General features: G+C 48.1%; 6 protein-coding genes across 6 annotated transcripts; 5 read left to right on the forward strand and 1 right to left on the reverse strand.

Moving 5' to 3' along the window:
* Positions 1–52: 52 nt before the first annotated feature.
* On the forward strand, positions 53–3525 carry FSUBG_9843 (uncharacterized protein; the record flags this gene model as incomplete). The annotated part of the gene is made up of 7 exons (XM_036688400.1): positions 53–254; positions 306–984; positions 1035–1906; positions 2286–2386; positions 2690–2774; positions 2827–3258; positions 3359–3525. 7 exons carry the CDS (start codon positions 53–55, stop codon positions 3523–3525), a joined length of 2538 nt encoding a protein of 845 aa, XP_036534685.1.
* A 428-nt stretch (positions 3526–3953) lies between these two features.
* Positions 3954–5558, forward strand: FSUBG_9844 (beta-lactamase transpeptidase-like; the record flags this gene model as incomplete). The annotated part of the gene is made up of 1 exon (XM_036688401.1): positions 3954–5558. One exon carries the CDS (start codon positions 3954–3956, stop codon positions 5556–5558), a length of 1605 nt encoding a protein of 534 aa, XP_036534686.1.
* A 959-nt stretch (positions 5559–6517) lies between these two features.
* FSUBG_9845 (hexose transporter) lies at positions 6518–8366 on the forward strand (the record flags this gene model as incomplete). Its single annotated transcript, XM_036688402.1, has 4 exons — positions 6518–6745; positions 6958–7116; positions 7202–7218; positions 7355–8366. The coding sequence occupies 4 exons, from the start codon at positions 6518–6520 to the stop codon at positions 8364–8366; spliced, it is 1416 nt and encodes a 471-aa protein (XP_036534687.1).
* Positions 8367–10031: 1665 nt separating this feature from the next.
* FSUBG_9846 (Isotrichodermin C-15 hydroxylase) lies at positions 10032–11762 on the forward strand (the record flags this gene model as incomplete). Its single annotated transcript, XM_036688403.1, has 5 exons — positions 10032–10106; positions 10159–11179; positions 11238–11317; positions 11379–11545; positions 11597–11762. The coding sequence occupies 5 exons, from the start codon at positions 10032–10034 to the stop codon at positions 11760–11762; spliced, it is 1509 nt and encodes a 502-aa protein (XP_036534688.1).
* A 249-nt stretch (positions 11763–12011) lies between these two features.
* FSUBG_9847 (choline dehydrogenase) lies at positions 12012–16129 on the reverse strand (the record flags this gene model as incomplete). The annotated part of the gene is made up of 6 exons (XM_036688404.1): positions 12012–13231; positions 13284–13511; positions 14157–14339; positions 14392–15670; positions 15722–15804; positions 15862–16129. 6 exons carry the CDS (start codon positions 16127–16129, stop codon positions 12012–12014), a joined length of 3261 nt encoding a protein of 1086 aa, XP_036534689.1.
* A 1663-nt stretch (positions 16130–17792) lies between these two features.
* On the forward strand, positions 17793–19007 carry FSUBG_9848 (phosphoenolpyruvate phosphomutase; the record flags this gene model as incomplete). The annotated part of the gene is made up of 1 exon (XM_036688405.1): positions 17793–19007. The coding sequence occupies one exon, from the start codon at positions 17793–17795 to the stop codon at positions 19005–19007; it is 1215 nt and encodes a 404-aa protein (XP_036534690.1).
* Positions 19008–19610: the final 603 nt, after the last annotated feature.

Raw genomic sequence — 19610 nt, forward strand, 5'->3', positions numbered from 1 at the left:
TTGCAATTCTTTGAGACACAATCATCGGGCCTTCCCTATTATTGATACTACCATGGATGCTCCATCAAAGCTCTCATGGATAGGTCTATTCCTCCTCCTCCTTTGGCTCCATGCCGATGCTTCCTTTGGACAAAATGATCCAGTCAAGAACTTTTGTCGGAGGTGGGGTCACCAATCAGCCGTAGTTGATCGCAGGCTGTACATTGATGGAGGTTTGATCAACTATGGAGGAGCGGCAACAAATAACCAGACCAGTCAGTATGAATCACCTGGTTAATGCTTAAGTTTTATTAACATAATCGCAGACACCTTCTTTTCATACAATGACCTCGACGCCGTATCCAGCGGGGGAATGCCCCCATTCTATGCCAACCTTTCCAAGAACGACACGATTCCAAGCGTCAATGGCGGCATTTTATGGGAAGACTCGATCAACAAGAGACTGTATTTATACGGCGGCGAATACCAGAGCGCATCCCCTCAGCCGTTCAACTTCTACAGCTACGATATTCTTTACAACGAGTGGTTGTCGTTCGGATCACCCCCACAGGAAGTTCAAGCGGCCAGCTATGGAGCTGGCGTTTCAATCCCGTCGAGAGGAGAAGCGTACTTCTATGGCGGGTGGCTTAGCAATGCATCTGTTCAAGGCTGGTCAGGCCCGCCTGCAGCTTCGAATGGATTGATCAAGTACGAAATGGATTCGAATACCTGGAGCAACGACACGGGGCCAGATGATACAGGACGAGCAGAGGGAACCATGGTATACCTCCCAGTTGGAGATGGCGGCATGCTGGTGTATTTTGGTGGAGCTCAAGACTTGTATGGGAATGGAACCTTGACACCGCAGCCCTTGGACGAAATCTTCTTATACGATGTCGCGAATGCGAAGTGGTATACTCAAAAAACATCCGGCAACACTCCTGGCAACAGACGTCGCTTTTGTGGTGGCGCGACATGGGCCAAGGATCATTCAAGCTACAACATGTAAGTTCAAGTGGCGATGCCTTAGTATACAGTGGCTAAGTCTATCACAGTTACATCTACGGAGGCGGCGGGTTTGAGCCCGATACAATAGGCTTCGATGATATCTACATCCTCACAATACCAAGCTTCCAGTGGATTCGGGGTCCGTACCCAACCTACCGCAACGGCACCGGTTCATACCCAAAGAGCATGATGAGCTGCAACGTGATTGACAACGCCCAAATGCTCGTGATTGGCGGTACTTACTCCAACGCTACTCAGAAAGTCTGCGACGTGCCGACCATTCAAGGCGCACATAACATGAATCTGGGCAAGCAGAACAAGGAAGATGCAATCTGGGCGTTATACCAGCCCAGTTTGACGACGTACGTTGTGCCCATGGACATTCGAACGGCTGTTGGCGGCAGCAGTACTGGCGGTGCCACAAAGACAACGCCCGTCAGCGGATTTGACGCTCCAGACCTGGCTGTGCAAATGGAACGCACAGCGGCGTCGGGGACAAGGACAGCGACTCGTGCAACTGAGACAAGCACCAAAAAGGCAGCGCCCGCGACTCACACCAGCAAGCCATCTTCAGGACTCGGTACTGGAGCCATAGCAGGGATCGCTGTGGGAAGCGCTGTGGCGTTTATCCTTGCTCTGGCAGGATGCGGTCTTCTCATCTACCGTCGTCGGAAGCATTACAGCCAAAGTCACGGCGTGGCGGCGCCACCACCTCGGAATGATATGACCATGACTGGGCCACCGGCAGCTGGTGGCTGGGATGTGCATAACCAGGTGTCACCCCTCGCAGGAGCTCCGTCTTATGGCGGAGGACATACGTGGCCTGCACATCCCCCGTCTGAGCTGACAAGTGAGACACGATCGCCTGACATGCACTCCAGAATGAGCCCCAAGAATGAATTCCACGTTGCTCATTCTGGTGAGGGTAATACACCTGCTGAATTGGCAGGAGAGGGAAATATGCATGACTATCATGAAGGACTGTCGCCCATGTCTGGGACTTCTCCCTCTCCCCATAATAACTGGACCGAAAGATACTAAGAGAGATAATTGTATTAATTAAGATTTATGTTATTAAATCCTACTTCTAAGAAGGTATAATTTAGTTTTATATTTATTATATAAATAGCTTCAAAACTGTCTAACTTATCCTTCTTAATATTAAATTTTAGTTTTCCCTTACTGTGCTTATATTAATAAAGTATTATATCTTTATAACTATTTATAGAAAAGCTATTATATATAGTTCTAAATAACTCTGTTATGGAGTGAAAGCTTGATCAAACGACTGAAGTTAGAATCGACAATATTGCCCATGCTTCCTCCATATAGCGCAAGCTCAAAGGACCTTGCCAATCTCATGGTCCAACCAACCCTCCTGGAATATGGGGCAATGCCTGTTAGCTTATCTTTATCGATAAGGATTTGGCTTCTTCTGACGTGATTACTCACGTGCTCTCTATTAGCCGAAACACCCATTTACCCCTCTGAGTTACATTTTTACAATTACCAATCTTACACTATAGGCGTATTGCTTGAAGTATTCTGATATGGGCTTTTTGAATACCTTTTATGCCATTTCCAGGCCTCTCGGATTTATCTGGATATCTATTAAAGGTTATACAATTGGTCCCTTTTTTTTTTCATAAAGAAAAACAGTATATTGACACGATGAACAGTGCACTATAACATCGTAATACAGGCTTTCAGAAAGAATGGCATATCTTCTCTTGTGAGACTTCAAAACATAAGGGAACAAGCTGCGGCGAATGTCTTTATCCCACTTTGTTAGTTAATTAACTTAGGTGCCTATTGGGCTCATTCATTGACATTGGATAGCTGAGGGTTTTATCGCCTTCGAGAATACCACAGTGGTTCCTGCCTTGCTTTCATCAGCCCATGGCAAGGTACTTGAGCTTGGCCCTGGGCCAGGTAACCAAATTCAACGGTTTGACCAGTCAAAGGTCGATTTCATATACGCTATCGAGCCTAACGCGAATTACGAACATACTCTGGCGTCTAAAGTTGAAAAATATGGGCTGACAGAAAAGTACAAATTGGTTACCTGCGGCCTTGAAGACAGCGACATTCTGAGACGCGAAGGAATTACTGAGGGCTGTATGGATACAGTGCTTAGTATTCAGGTCCTGTGTGCAGTAGAAGATGCCAAAAGCGCAGCAAAGGAAGCATACAGTTTGTTAAAGCCAGGAGGATGTTTTATATTTTGGGAACATGGGAAGAGCAAGGATACCCTCATGGGCTTGATCCAAGGTAGGTCTCAGCAGGATATTACCCCCCCAAAGCACACAAGTTCCTTGTACCCATTGCTTCCAGGTATGTCGGCCGATTAGTCGTGCTAATATATTGATAGCGTGCCTAAACCCTTTTTGGGCGGGATTTATTGGTTGCCGTGTTACGAGAGACATCAAGTCGGCCATTTTGGCTGCTGGAGAGTGGGAGAACCCCGAGGACATCGAACAACCGCAGGATGCGTATAACTTCCTACCCAGGGTTTGGGGTGTCCTTATTAAGAAATAAGCTGATATCGAGATACTAAACTCAGTGACCCTCAGATTAATATGATAGCTTTCATTTAGCCTGGGATGGAAATTCTCTAGTAAATAGAGGATGTATAGAAAGCATCAACTATAACAGCCTTTTTGAAAAACAATTAAGACGATAATTTAGTGAGGCTACAGACGGAAAGCGGGGTCTACCTTCTTGTTGTACAAAATATAAGCCCTGTTGCCTTAGGCCCCTATGTAGGGTCCTTACATTTTGTGTAGGCCAATGGCACAGTGGTTTTGTTTAACACTTCTGTCCAGGCTTATGCGCTAGCGCCCATCGGCTAAGCTGTCGGACTGATCCCGAAATCCTCCTACTGAGGTATCACAAACTCATGATAAAGAGTTCTAGTTCCTGACAGAGATTTGCTGCATGAAGATATGTTGACACATACAAGCGTCATGGACGACTTATCCAGTAGACTTGATAACTTTGGCCCTGCTATTCAAGAGTTGATGAAGCTTGGTGGCACGCCAGGCTTGAGTCTCTCAGTCGCGACCAAGAACCAGCCTGTCTATCATGCAAATTACGGCTTTCGAGACCTTCAGAACGAACTTCCTGTCACAGAACAGACGATATTTCCGGTATGTTCGCTCGCAAAAGGCGTGTCAGCCGCGGCCATGGGGATATTGGTCGACGAAGGCATTGCGTCGTGGGAGATGCTTGTCAAAGACGCAACGGCCTCTTTCCATCCAAACGACACTTATCTGTATAATAACACAACACTAGCCGACCTATACAGCCACCGCAGTGGAATGTCATCATGCGGAAATCTGGTTGGTGGTTGTGAGGGTAACATCTTGATCGGCAGAGACGATTGCATGCAGGTCGTTAATCACCAGACTCTAGTCCCCGCTCATCTCGGTTCATTTGCGTACAATAGCACTGCTTATGACGCCTGCGATGAGAGTTTCAGAAGCCTCAGCGGCATGTCGCTGGGCGACTTCCTCCAGCAGCAGGTCTTCGTTGAGCTCGGCTTACGAAGGACCTTTATAAAACCCCCGCCCAGCAACACAGATAACGTGACAAAGTCTTACAACGCGTTGGATAATGGCACGCCATGGTGTATACCAGGACCCAAGCTTGGTGAAGATGGTATCGGCTGCGGCTCTGGTGGACTCTGGTCTTCCGCTGCTGAGTTGATCAAACTCTACACTTGTTTTGTCCAGAGCTTCAACCATGAGTGTCAGACAGGCCAAACCACGACACCAGGCTCCCCTCTGAAGCAGGTATCGAAGATAATGTCTCCTCACGCGACAATGCTCTCGAATGAGAGGGGAGAAGTGTCTTACGGACTGGGATGGGCTCGTGTGCAACTGCCCAACAGCTTGGGACATATTGGTCTGAACGGTCGGCTGATGCCACATGGAATGCCTGTTATCGGGGAAGCAGTAGCTGACGAACTGATATCATATCATCAAGGCACGCTCCCAGGCGCTCTTGCGAGTGTTATACTGATTCCCCGTACGGAAAGCGTTGTGTTGGTCATGGGCAACAGCCTCTCACTTACTGATGTACCTGATTGGGTGTCACAAATGGTACTTGAAGAAATCATCGATGTTCCGATAAAGGATCGTACCGACTTTATTGCATACGCAAAGACGTCTATCGCCATCAACTTGGGATGGTATGGCAGAATCACCCAAGGTCTTGTGCAGGGCCGACCACAAATCATCAAACCTCACAAACCATTGGAGTCTTACATAGGAAAATATGTCGATAAGAGCCGTGTATTCAGCGTCGTGGTTACTGTGGAAGAGGGGGTGATGTTTTGGGCATTCCAGGGACTGGATTCGGAAAGGTACAAGCTGACACATTATGATGGCAACACCTTTACGTGGCTGCAACCACGGAACGACTTGTCGTGCCGCGGCAGATGGGTATTGGGAAATGACAATGATCCTACGTTCTGGAAGGTGGAGTTTGGTGTCGATGAACATGGCACTGTAAACAAGGTGGTCTGGCGCCACGACCCCTCCCTAGATCTCATTGTCTATTCACGATAGTGGGGGATAATGAATTTGATTCTTAACCCGATATGGATCTATGATGTCTTTCATAACTTGCTTATTGATTCTGAGCTACTAAGTATACAGCGTATTCATATGTAATTTGTAAATATTTGTCATGCATCCTAGAATACCCAATCCAGCTCCGGGGAACAATTAAGAGCTGCAATGCTTCAAGAAGGACCGGCGTATGCCTCTCAATCAACACATGCACGCTATTCTATCAGGCCTAATTTTTCACAGGATATGGAACTGTCATGTGATTAATGACGGCCTATCTACCAGGAATCCCGAAACTTGGGCCGCATTCCGAAAGCAAATGATATTCTGAGAAAGTTCAGCTAACCGTATAACCTCTCCCGCATGACGGCTGTTGGGGGACTGTGGTCTCAATTTAGCAGTTTTTGTATTTTGTCCCATGTTAAAAGTCACCAGCACTCTAGGAGAGGCGTCATTGCCAGTATGGCCGACATTGTCAACAGCATTAGAGTAGATGTTATTGAATATGTGTCTCAGGCTCTATGGGTGATAGTTTTGTGTTGTGGGCTTTGCAAAACATTCTAATAGCTGTGGCGGCAACTTTGGACTTCGAGTCATAAAGCGATAGGTCTAACTCTTCCTAATTATGACCTAACAGAAGCTTTAACTCGAAGCAGATGATGTCTATGGAGTCGCAAGAATCGAGTGCTAGTAGGAGCTGCTCCGAAGCTTTCTCCGATCCCCTGCCACTAGTGCAAGACCCAACGCCCCCAGGTTTCCCCGCATTCTACCAATGTCAAAGGCGGAGCTGATTCCGTAATGCCCCAGGACTGGAAATGTGTGTAATTGCTGGTTTTATATATTGGTGATCTGCATCCACGAAGGAACACGCATGAGTCACTAACAGAGTTGTCATTTATAGACCCTTACAAGTTCCATTTCGATCTTGCCAACAGCTTCTATTCCACTTGATCAAGATGAACGACGCCAAAAGAGAAATGGCTGACGTGGAAGAATTCGAAGGCCTTGTCCTTGCCGATGTCATCCCTAAACTGGAGAAATGGTGGTTCCAGTATCCCAACCTTCGGAAGCTGAATTTACTCCTTCTCAGTGCCTTCTTGGCGCAGTTTACTTGTGGATTTGACGGTAGCATGTTGAACGGCATGCAATCTCTGCCTCTCTGGCGGGAAGCATTTGGCGACCCAGTATGTTTCTCTGGGGAAGTAATAGAATCCTCTCGTTTAAGGCACTAACGTGTGGGCTGATAGACAGGTGCGAACCTCGGGACTCTCGTCAATGCGATCAATATCGGTGTTCTTGTATCAGCCCTCTTTTCGTCTCAGCTTTGCCAGATTTTCGGGCGGAAGAAACAATTACGCTCGGCACTTTCTTGATCATTATTGGTTCTGCCCTTCAGGGGGGCGCCCAGAATCTGGGCATGTTCATTGCCGGCCGAATCATCATTGGCTTGGGAACTGGCATTGTCGCCGTGGCCGCTCCTCAGTTGATGACAGAAGTGGCGTACCCGACTCATCGCGGGAAAATGGTGTCTCTATACATGACACAGTGGGTTGTTGTAAGTCCTCACCTTATATCGGGAAAAAAAAAAATCGTGTTGTCATTCATTATCTGTGTTCGCAGCCTAAAGCTTAAACTTATAGGCCGCAGTCATCCCATAGTAAGTCCTCACCTCTTGCGGTAGGGTTCATGCGTAGGCACTGGCCAGGAACGATACTGACATGTTATACCCATCAGGGCTATCTCGTCGCTGCTTGAATAACGTTTGGCACGTTCAAGATGAACTCTTCCTGGAGCTGGAGGCTGCCCAGTCTCTTGCAGGGCGCTCCAGCCATTCTGCAGCTAATTCTTAGCATTTGGGTCCCCGAGTCTCCACGCTGGCTCGTGTACAAGGATCGTCGAGATGAAGCTTTGAGCATCCTTTCTCAGTATCACTCCTGCGGCGACCACGACTCTCGTCTAGTGCGCTTCGAGCTACTTGAGATTGAAGCAACCCTGGAAGAAGAAAAGAAGCACAAGGCGATTCAGTGGTCCGAATCTATCCGCACCAGTGGTAACCGTAAGCGCCTCTGGATCTTACTTTTCATGGGTTTCGCTGCTCAGTTGTCGGGCCTGGGTTTGACCGGCTATTACCTGACCAAGATCTTGAACAGCATTGGCGTGACCAATGCCAACACGCAACTTCTCATCAATGCAATTGCTGCTGTTTGGCAGCTGTGTTGCTCTATTCTCTTTGCTATGCTTATTGATCGAGTTGGCCGACGCGGTCTGATCACCTTTGGAATTACTACCATGTTGGTTGTCTTCATAGTATGGACTATCTGTTCAGCCCTCAACGAGGAACGTCAGTTTTCAGACCGTCCTCTGGCGCTTGCTGTCGTTGCCATGATCTTTCTGTTCCAGGTTGGCTACCAACCATTTGCCATCTCAACAGTGCCCTACGTCGTTGAGTGTTCTCTCTACTCGTTACGCTCGAAGACAGCTATGATCTTCCAGTTCTGTGGCTACTCGCCTAGTTTCTTCACAGGTTACGTCAACCCCGTTGCCTTGGACCGCATCGGCTGGCGTTACTACATCTTTGCATGCGCTGTTCTCAGCGTTGAATGCGTATTTGCTTGGTGGTATCTGCCTGAAACACAGGGCAAGGGTCTTGAGGAGATTGGTCAGATTTTCGACGGCGACGAGCTTCTGACAGGTACGCAGGCCATCACTAAGAAGCGCGAGGAGAAATACCGTGGATTTGATGAGAGTAGTCTTCGTGAGCACAAAGCTCTCAGTGCGAGTCACGTTGAGAAAGGGGAAGAATGATATCTGAGAGGTGGTTATAATAGTCTTCCTGTGCTGTGTAAGCTGCTCTACCTAGTTTCTCAATCTCGCCCGTATATAGCCGCCATGTGCTTTCACAAATATAATATTACCCAAGACAAAGACCATATACAGCCCAATAGTTCCGCGGAAACGTGTATGGGAACCATGTGAATTCATTCGTAAAATCGCGCTTTCCACTCTAAATGATGGTTTCTAGGACGAGTGGCTACTTCGGTGGGAACCCCGGACTGGAGCCGTGTCTAAATCCGGCATCCTCGGCAGCTAGGCACGGGTACTACCGTCATAGAGTCGATCATTGCGGGGTCTCAGGCCATTGGTGACGTGCTAATAGATACTCTTCTAAAAAGCATCTCGTCATGGTGGTTTCCAGTGTCACAATATGTCTCGGGATTTTGACTGCGATTGTTGTCACAGAAATGATTCAAGTCAAGTCCCGGGCCAAGTGCATGAGCTTCTCGACCGTCTCGAATCATTGAAGAGTAAAAGTCACAACTGATGTCATTCTTGCTTTTTCTTGCTTGGCTGCCGTGAGAGGTCATTTTAACATACCCATTGGAGACAGTTCTCCAGCAACTTTAACCGCAGTTATCTCTGGGCATCTCTGGACATTATCTTCTTATGAACTGAAGATCTCTTATGAACTAGTCACAAGTAATAAAGCTTTTGATAGCTAATATTTCGCTGCTGTATCTAAGACTTTAAAGGGTGTTACTGGCGTTTCTCGATTCCATTCCAGCACATTGTTCCCCGCTTACCAGGTTAAGCTATGCCACCTCTCTCGGATACTGCGGCACGGAACTTTTAAATTTAAGCGACGTTACGTTGGTGGGCTTAGACGGCGGCGAGGTTGTTAGTCTCGTCGGGTGATGCAGAGTTTGCGAGCGACGGCAATATGTAACATCAGCCATAATTGCACGTGGAATAGAGTGTCGCTTCCATGCATCAATAACCTCTGTATATACTCCGAAGACTCAAGTCGATAGATAAGGCTTATCAAGCCAATCGGTACTTTTCATCTAGTGCTTACCCTAACAGGGTGATTATTGACCATGTCATCCATACATAAGCAATTCCTTTACTAGGATGTGAATCCTGCTTCGGCAGATAAAACTTTACTTCATCTCAGCCAAAATTCAGAATAATAATCGTCAATGTCTGAGCGTACGGGATTTACAAGCAAAAGCAAGAAGCTTGTTAAGCCCGAAATCCCGAGCTTCGCTTTTAGCTAGCATTTTCACAAACCCCGCGGACATTAAAATAACATCATGTTGAACACGAAGGCAGTGGAACGCGGATCAGTGGATACCTCTTCATTTCAACTCGGCACTCAGGAGGCATTAACACGGCGATAGAGATGGCTACTCACATGAAGTTCTCTCTGATTGGTTGCGGAGAGAATTTCGGTTGATCCCGACGTCGTATGCCGATGCGGATGTATGCGAAAAAGATGAATGATCGACGTGCATCAAACAGGTTTGCACGCTGAGCGCTTTGATGTTACCTCTAGTCTCTTTGAAAGAGGGCTATAAATGAAGGAACAATTCTGCCTATTAAATTCAGAATCTACAAAGGCAAATACCACATCTCAACCATCAAGTCAGCCATCTTAACTATTCTGCACTGCTCTTCTACCCACGCGTCAGCATGGGCGTACTACATACAAACCTACTGGGTGAGCTTAGCCTCGGCTCCGTGTTTGCTCTGTTGGGTATTTCTCTGGTAAGTCCAAGCACCACAGAGCTCTCTTCATTCATCTAATCATATCGCAAAGCTTCTATACCTCGTCGCCAGTTCTGTGTACTACGCTTTCCTTCACCCACTCGCCAAAGTCCCCGGACCGAAGCTGTATGCCATAACCCAGATCCCCTATCTCTACTATCTCAGTAGAGGTGACTGGGTCTTCCACCTCGCAAAGCTGCACGAACAATATGGACCAGCTGTCAGATTCACGCCCAAAGATGTCTCTTTCATCACTGCAGAAGCTTCAAAGAAGATCTATGGCCACAAAGCGGCTGGGCATAAATCATTTGAGAAGGACTTTCGCATGTACCGTCAGAACCGCCCTTGCTCAAGTATCGTTCGTTCCGATCAGGAAGACCACAGACGTATGCGCCGCCTACTCGCACATGCCTTTTCGTCAAAGGCACTTCGTGGTCAAGGCGATGTAGTGGATCACTACGTCGAACTGTTCATGAAAGGCCTCACAGAGCGAGCACAGCGAGGAGAGGAAATCGACATTGTAGCTTGGTATAACTTTGCGTCTTTTGATCTCATCGGCCACCTTGCTCTCGGTCAGCCATTCGGATGTCTCGAGAATGGAAAGTATCATCCTTGGGTCAGCAGAGTCTTCAAGGGTCTCAAGGTTCTTTCTTATACTCAGATCTACGTGCGTCTCGGACTTCAGAACTGGATCTCACTGTTGAGTCCGCCAAGCTTGAGGAAGAGCTATGAAGAGCACATGCAGTTCGCAGAGCACGCGGCACTCGCCCGCATCGAATCCAAGGACACTGAAAGCCAAGACTTTATGTCATATGTCCTTCGCCATAACGATGAAAAGGGTATGTCGCAGCTTGAGATTATCGAGAACTCGGGCGTCATGATCATTGCTGGTAGCGAGACGACAGCTACTCTTCTCAGTGGAACCACTTATTTCCTTCTTAAGAACCCTGACAAGCTTGAGAAGTTGACAAATGAGATACGCTCTGCCTTTAACTCAGAGGAAGAGATCACTGTTACCCAGGTTGACCAATTGAAGTACATGCTGGCTGTCTTCAACGAAGGCTTCCGCATGTGTAAGGCTCCCTTCCATCAGGATGCTTGCATTGAGTTTTATACTGATAGTTCCCTTAGACCCACCAGTTGCTGTCGGACTGTCAAGACTTTCTCCTGCCGGTGGCGAGTTCATCGACGGTTATTGGATTCCTGAGAATGTAAGTCACAGTCATAGCTCCCAGTGAGTTACACTCACAAAACTCTGACTCCTACATACAGACTGCGGTTTCAATGCCTCACTGGCCTGCATATTACTCAGAGCTGAACTTCAGAGATCCCAAGAAGTTTGTTCCAGAGCGTTGGCTGGATGATCCTCGATATGCGAGCGACAACCGGGCTATTCTATCGCCATTCTCACTAGGACCACGCGACTGCATTGGCAAAAAGTAAGTGCTGCAGTGTCACTAATATATGTTATAGCTAACAATGGGAAACAGTCTGGCGTATACCGAGATGCGACTCTTGTTGGCTCGCATGCTCTGGAAGTTTGACCTCGAGGCTGTACCAACCGAAAACGACTGGTACGATCAGAAAATCTTCTTCCTATGGGAGAAGGGTGGACTGCCTATCAAACTCAAAGAGGTTGTTCGTGAGAAAGTATGAATGCACGAGAGTCTTATCAATCTAGAGAACCAAAGGACGCTATGTTTGGTAAAATCGTAAAGAAAATATTATGCTTTATTGGAAACAAATACTAGAGAGCAGTAGCAACAGGCTGTAACAGGTTCTTAACGACCAAGTTTACGTATAGTTGAGGCAGCCCGGTTCAGTGACCTCCAGCAGGTCAGTCAAGCTACTAGATAGTTAAGATACATCTCCATACTCCAACGCTAGTCTGTTGCAATCATATATTTAACCTGATGTTGGAGACTTGCGTGGCCTTGCTCTTGCAACCCGAATCAACCCCAGGCCACCAAAAGCAGCTGAAATACCAGTGAATACCATGAGTGGACCATACTTGGTTCCATAGCCAAACCTTCCTCCCCAGCCCATGTCTCCAGCGCTCAGCAATGGGATACTCACAAGGCCACCACTGACAAACCCAATACCTCGAGCTCCATTGAGAAGTCCATACGTAAGACTGGAGTCAATAGTCTCGTCATGATCCTCTGCTTCGCTCTCCAGCTCCTTCGTAATGCCTCCCCAGGTCGCACTGTAACCACCGGCAAAGAAGCCAAAAACAATCGCAAATACAAGTGTAAGAGCAGGACTTCCGTCTACTGACAGTCCCCATAGTAAAAGAACAGACGCTGATGATGCGAAGGCGGAGAGACAAGTGATATTAGTGGCTGAGAATTGATGGTACTTATTGTCAGTGAGCCAACCAAAGAAGAAGCACGAGAGGATGCCTGGAATGTTGTGCAACGTAAGCAAGAGAGTGGAAATGGCTTGACTGGCGCCGTTGAACTCTCTTGCAAATGTTGGGAGGTACGTCTGTGGTAGACAGTATCCTGAGCTTTGGACCATGACAGCAACGAAGTACGTGTAAATGCCACGGTGTTTCAGGAATGTCCATGGTATGCGAGGAGGCTTCCCCTCTCGTGCCACCGTCTTGGAAGGATGCGTGGGGACGAGAAGGATGGACAGAAGACCTGACCCAGCCAGAATGAACGCCCATATCCGAATGGTCCATCGAAAGCCGTATTGGTCAAGAAGATACCGCAGCAGAAAAGGACAGACCGAGCCAACAATATTCCTACACGAGAGAATGATACCATAGGCAATGGCTCGATTGCCAGTGGCATACCACTCCCCGAGAGAACATGTTGCTGGACTATACACGAGAGTACATCCGAAAGCAGCCATGACGCCTTGTGTCACCATGAGATGCCAAACATGGGTACTGAAAGAAGAGAGAATGAACCCAAGGAATGCTATGATAAGGCCTCCAAGCTCTGCTTTGAGCCGTTGATGAGCCCAGTAGCGGGTGAATATCGCAAACAAGAACGGCATGGAGATATACATGACTCCGTTGGAGGTAGTGCCGACTGTGCCAGTGATGGAGAGATCGCCATCTAGAGTCCAGTTGCTTGTCCAGTATTCTTCAAAAATACCGTAACTCAGATTAAAGCCTACAATGGTATCGTTAGTCAAGGTTTGAATGCTAAGCCGTAGTTTGCTTACCCCAGAGTGGGAGCTGCATGAGTGCTGAGCCCCAAAGCACGCCTAGTTTCTTTTTATGATCATCACCGATGGGTTGGTCTGAGTCGGTCTGGGTGGTTGACTCAGAAGCTTGTTCGGCTGAGTTCTCATCCTGCTGAAAACTGCTTTGCAGCATAGGGATTGGCCCATCTTGAGACCGTTTGTGTTTCTCTGTTTCCGCCATGAGGAGTGGCCGATCTGTTGCGATATCTGTGACGAGGTCAAGCAAAAGTGGCTTTACAAAGTAGGGAGAAAATCAAGGTAGAAGTGTTTTGCCTTCGTAAGCGGGGAAAAATGCAGCATTGGCTTCCAAGTGACACCGCAGAGAACACTGAGCGCGCCCCTAGCCGGCTTCGGGGTGATAAGCAGCTCCGAATTGATCAGCATAAGGGCCCACTCATAGCACACCCTCCAGTGATGCAGACGTTGTCTCTTGTCGCACTCACACACACCGGCACTGACATGTTGCAATCCTGTGGAGTAAATGGCGGTGTACACGTGAGGAACTTTACATGGCCGTCAATGGTGCACACCCAGTCATCGGGCCTCGTACCCTCAGCAATTGGTAGAACCAAGACTTCTCCGATATCGCCAACTACGTTACAATCTTACCAGAACATGGCAGCTTATGGGGCGGAATGACTGATTGAGGCATGATGCATCGCTCTATGAGTCTGTAAATTGGGCAACCTGTAATATTTAGCAGATTTAGGTAGACCGTTGGCATCGACCATTCAGGCAATGCCCGAATAAAACTGCTAAACTTGAACTAAGGCTATAGTTTATGAGTATTGATGGCTAAAAGTCTCTCTACTACTACACTACGCGCCCAGATCAATGGCAGCTACTCCAAACCAAGGTAGGCATTCAAGATATCCTGTACCAACTTCTCAGCATTACCATATGTTGGGCCCATTGTATGTCCAGGGGGTGTCAGTGGCATTGTAGAGGAATCGATAACACGCAGATTCTGTATGCCAAAAACGCGGCCTTTAGAGTCAACCACTGCTGATGGGTCACCTGCTTTGCCCATGCTGCCTGTGATGAATTAGAATGAGGTCATATTTGTAAGAGAGAGACGCAAACTTACAAGAAGCGGTGCCATGATGTGTCGGGTCGAGGTTGTCGTATGTGAGATCCAGCAGATGTTCGTCACTGGTGATATTGGCGCCAGGGTATATCTCCTTACCGACCTTGGAAGGAATATGCTCCCAAAGCTGACGGGCTCTTCGGAGGGCATACAGAGCGACCTCTTTGTCTGTATCTGCTCGTAGCCAGTTCGGATCAATAACAGGAGGGTCGAGATTGCTCGCAGATGAGATGGTCATGTTGCCACGGCTGACTGTCCCCACCATTCTTATAGTCATGGCGGCGTAGTTCTTGCCAGTCGCTCCCGCCGGAGGATCAACCATCTGCATGATGAACTCTACCTCAGGCCAGTCGTCAGGGTACTGGGCGAGATCCTCTTGAGCCTTCTTGCTAAGATTTGCCAAGGGAATCTTCTCAAATGCCCCGACATCAACGCCACCGTTGGTCAAAGGACCCTTCTTGTGTTGATTGAACTCAGTGATGGCTTCTTTCATCTTGGAGGGCTGTTTCCAGCCGCCTGTTGAAATGCCTTCAGTCTCCCAGATAGGCCCATGAACGGCAGCTGAATCATGTGTGCCTTGGCCGACTCCCGCTAGGTTTGATAGGACTGGGATGTCGAACTTTTTGAGCGTCTCTTCAGGGCCAATACCAGAGACCATGAGTAATTGAGGGCTGCTCCAGAGCCCGGCAGCAACGATGACTTCCTTTCGGGCTGTCAGATTGAAAGATTGCTGGCCATAGTTATCAACAGTGACACCAACGGCCTTTTTCCCAGAGAAAAGAATTTTGCGAGCCATGGTATTAATGTATGTTGTCAAACCAGGCCGGCCAAGGCTTTGCTGCAAAAATGAACTCTCTGATGAATCTCGGAGACCGGTCTCGGGATTGATGGAGAACTGCCACCAGCCCCAACCTTGCAAAACACCAGCAGTGAAGCTTGGAATCTCTTTGAATCCAAGTGCTTCAAAGGCCTTGATGGCGTCCCATGACACTGGGAAGACGTATCCTGGAAAGGTGAGGTGTAGAGGACCCCCTTCCTTTGAGAAAGCGGCAGTGTCATAGAGAGCCGTGGCATTCACAGGACGATGTTGGCTGTTGTCCGAGAACTTCATAGTTCTTGTGTTGAATTTGAGCATGTTCTCCCACGTGTAGGCATCATCGCCTACTTTCTCAGCCCAGTGCTTATATGCCCCTTTAGTAGGGCGATTGAACATCATCAAGTTTCTGGCACTGCTGCCGCCAAATGTTTTACCCTGGGCATAATGAATCTTCTTGCCGTTCTATCGAACATTAGTACAAGAGTGATATGGAGAAGTCTTGAAGTTACTTACGTTCTGAGGTTGAGTGAAGTAGCCCCAATCAATGAGTGGCTGCCAGCTAGACGCGCCCCCCGAGCCTTTCCAATCATTGATCCCTAAGTAACATTAGTAAGTTGGGTGGCTAAGAGTCGCAAACGTATTGTATGACTTACTAAAGGGCAACTGGCTGACGTTACCGTTACTCAGTTCATAGAATCCTCCTGCTTCAACCAAAGCAACAGTCGCGTTGCTGTGCTCAGTGAGGCGCGCTGCTGCGAGGGCACCTGCTGTCCCACCACCAACGATGACATAGTCGTAGGTGGCATTGATACCAGGTATGCCAAAGCCATTACCAGTGAGTTGCCCATCATCAAACTGAGGGGGTACGTCTTCAGCGAGGGCTGACACAAGAAGAGAACACAAAACAGGAAGAATCTGCATGACGGCGTATTTGACACTCCCTTTGTTACTGGTATGCGAAACCCACATACACTTCTGCGAATTTATACACAAAATGATAAACTAGACTGGGAATCCTCTCTAGGGTACTAAGCTTCACAACCGCAATTCATCCATCCTAGGGTATTGGCTCGAATCACCCGATATCGCTGCTTCTATGCTTCCATCTGTTCCTATTTCCCCTCACTCAAGCCAAGACCAGGGCTACGCGTATTCAGGGTAGAAGGGCAATACCAACGAAAGGATATTCGGCATCTTCGATCAACATGCTGACATCAGGATCTACCAATCATTACAAAGGCTTTTGCAATCACAATTGTTTATTTGAAAGACTTTCGTAAGATAAGACGATACGGCAAGGAGGTGTCAGTGTCGCATTGTACATTCCTGAGTCAGTGCATCCCGTGCCGCCCGCCAGCTTGCGGCTGAGGCTGCAACACTAGAGATAGTAGCTGCCTACCCGGAACAGTCCCATTACGCGACGGATCATCCGCAATAGTTCCTGAGCATTAGTGCGACGCAAGTTTCTTGGCACGAGCACTGCAAGATGAACAAGACAGCTTGGCGATTCGGCCCGGGCCGGGGTTAGTCAACACGGAGTCTCCGGGCGAGGCATCTCCACACAGTAAACATGTTTAGGTGAATAACTTGGTAGACTAACGCTCATGATCTGAGCTTGTTCCCCCCGCAATGCGCTTATCATATCATGTGCCGTCCGTATGCATATAACCTTGCATCCGCTTATGCAGGGATCTACACGCCAAAGTCCTCGATTCGGTGAATTTCGGGGTTCTGTAGACATCTTTTTTCATCCTTGCAGTTACGAATCTCATTCTTGAGACGGGGAGTTGAGGTGTAGTGTGGACACCATTATTTCGATCCTATACCTACCGCTGCACAAATTCCTGTATCTTGACTCGCGACGCATGCCAAGACCCTGTTGTTGTCTCTGGATATCGACTACGTGGCCTTGCTCCTCACCTCCACAAAGCTTAATCTGTCAAGATCGCCGATGTCATGCTACGTGATAATGCATCTTGTTCCTATTCTAAAGCAAATACGGAAACAAGGCACGAGACCCAGATGATACAATTGCTGACACGGAATCGTTACTTGTTCTTATCTGTAATTACGTGGGGTTCATCGGCATCTTTGCCGAGAGCCAAGAGACACACAGACTGCCAGATTTATCCCTTCTGCACACTACCTGGTTCATGATAACCAGATACGGTGAGCAGTGAGGGTGTGTAACATCATCACGGACCAAGATATTTCGGGGAAGCTGACAGACGACGCATTGGGTGCCCCTGCCTATCTGAGCACGGTGAGCGAGGTGACAATAGGAAACAGACAAACTAGGCAATAACTCACAAGATACAAGACTCGAGTAGGAAGTAAGAACCAGATTGACAACAAGTGTAGCTAATGAGATTATGTCCCACTGACGGCGGACAAGGATTCTGACTGTCTCAGAGGTCATGGCCAAGATAGTGAAGAAGTATAATAACGGGTGAAAACGGCCGGCTCTTGGCTAGATTTAGACCATAAAATCAATATTCTTGATGAGATTCACTTTCACCATTCACAACCCTCTACTCACTCAATAAAAGATACTACCCATTGCAAAGACTACTAAGTCAACAAGATGGGCTCCCTTCATATTGAACCTTCACCATCACCTGCCTTCTCTTCCGTGCGCTCAGCACTGGCTCAGAACAATAACAGAATTATCCTCTGTGAATCCCATGATGGTACCTCAACGGAGATCATCAGAGCAACCGTTGGCAAGAACGGCCAGAAGTTCGACGGCATCTGGTACAGCGGTCTCTGTCAGACTACCTACCTAGGTATTCCAGACAGTGAGACCCTCTCCCCTCTCCAACGGGCATCACTCCTCGCTCTTGACGGGGAACTCAAGCGCAAAACAAGCAACCGCTCCCTCTGCGCCGCGTTTGACGCAGATAGTGGTGGTGATATTGCAGACATCCCTGCCTTGGTCGCCCTTATGAACCTTGTTGGCGTCGGCATGATTGTCATCGAGGACAAGGCCGTTTCAGCCCCTGGCCAAAAGGTCAATTCCCTTGCGGCGTCATCTGCTTCACAGGCCCTGGCTGATCCTCACGAATTCGCGGGAGTAATCCGCGCTTTCAGAGAGGTGAATGCAAAGGCCAAGGGAGGTCCCATGATCACTGCTCGTATCGAATCCTTCTGCTGCCGTGTCTCTAAAGCAGATGCGGAAGAGGAAAGCAGATCTTACGAGGCTGCACACCAAGATGCCCTGAAGCGAGCCAAGATCTACCATGAGGCGGGTATCGACGCTATCATGATCCACTCCAAGAGTAAATCCCCTCATGAGGTTACTCGGTTCTTGCGCGAGTACCGCGAGTTTGACTCCCAGACTCCTCTTGTTGTCGTTCCCACTACCTACTCTGAGATACCCAGGGATGCCCTCTACGAGGCTGGCGCCAACGTTATCATCTACGCTAATCACTTGATGCGTGCCAAGATTAGCGCTGTTGGTTCTATCTCTGACAAGATCTTGGCCAAGAACTTAGACCTGTTCTACAACGACGCTGAGATACGAGCTATGATTCAGGCTCGCAACTACGGTTGCCTTCTCAGAAAGCTGCGGAACCGTAGTGTTTGGGGCGAGGAGAGCAATGAGGCAAGGATGTACAGAATTGTCGCGGAGGCGACGGCCTCGGAGAACATTCAGGCTACCGTGGTCGACTTGCTAGAGGGGCAGCTTGCGGGGTGCGAGGCAGACACACGCATTGTCAGCGTCAAGGAACTTCTCAAGATTAACGCGAAGCAGGTGGTTCCTGTAGCGGAGCTTGTTACCCAGGTAGACGTTTACTAGATTAGGTTAAGCTTATTTGACTGTTACTAAACTGTCTTATCTTACTGCAAATCTCTCCGGGACATCTTCATGCATGTTGTTCAATAATCCTACCCTGCGATGTACCATGTAACCCTGACCTGTTAGATGAACAATGGTGCTGCGTACACATAATGACAATTATTAAGAGAATTACATATTGCAAGTTGCAATCCTTGTTCAAGAAACACGTATACATGCGAGGAGCCTTTCAGTGCCATCGACCTTGCTTATCTGATGTTCGGGTTCTGTACCCCGTCCGAAGGGGCAGGACTCTCTATCCTGAATTGGGCAGCTGGCATTCTGGTATCTTGCGTAATGCTATCTTGAGTTGCGACATCTCGAGTTTCATGCAATTGCATAGTAGGTGGGTGTTGGGTAGTACTGCATATGGTCAAGCTGACTACAGGTTGTCAACATTAACCGCACGGATCGTCGGCAAATGGAGGGGTGAGGGTCCTTCGGTGGCGTGACGCTTTTGACTGTCAATATGTAACGACACATCTGGAGCGGCACACAACGGATCTGTAGACGTGGCGTGATTGAGTAAGACTCCAGGATGTTTTGAGTAACAGTGATGCTGCT

This window comes from Fusarium subglutinans (assembly GCF_013396075.1).
Source record: "Fusarium subglutinans strain NRRL 66333 chromosome Unknown NRRL66333_c0000158, whole genome shotgun sequence".
In the NCBI taxonomy this organism is placed as follows: Eukaryota; Fungi; Ascomycota; class Sordariomycetes; order Hypocreales; family Nectriaceae; genus Fusarium; species Fusarium subglutinans.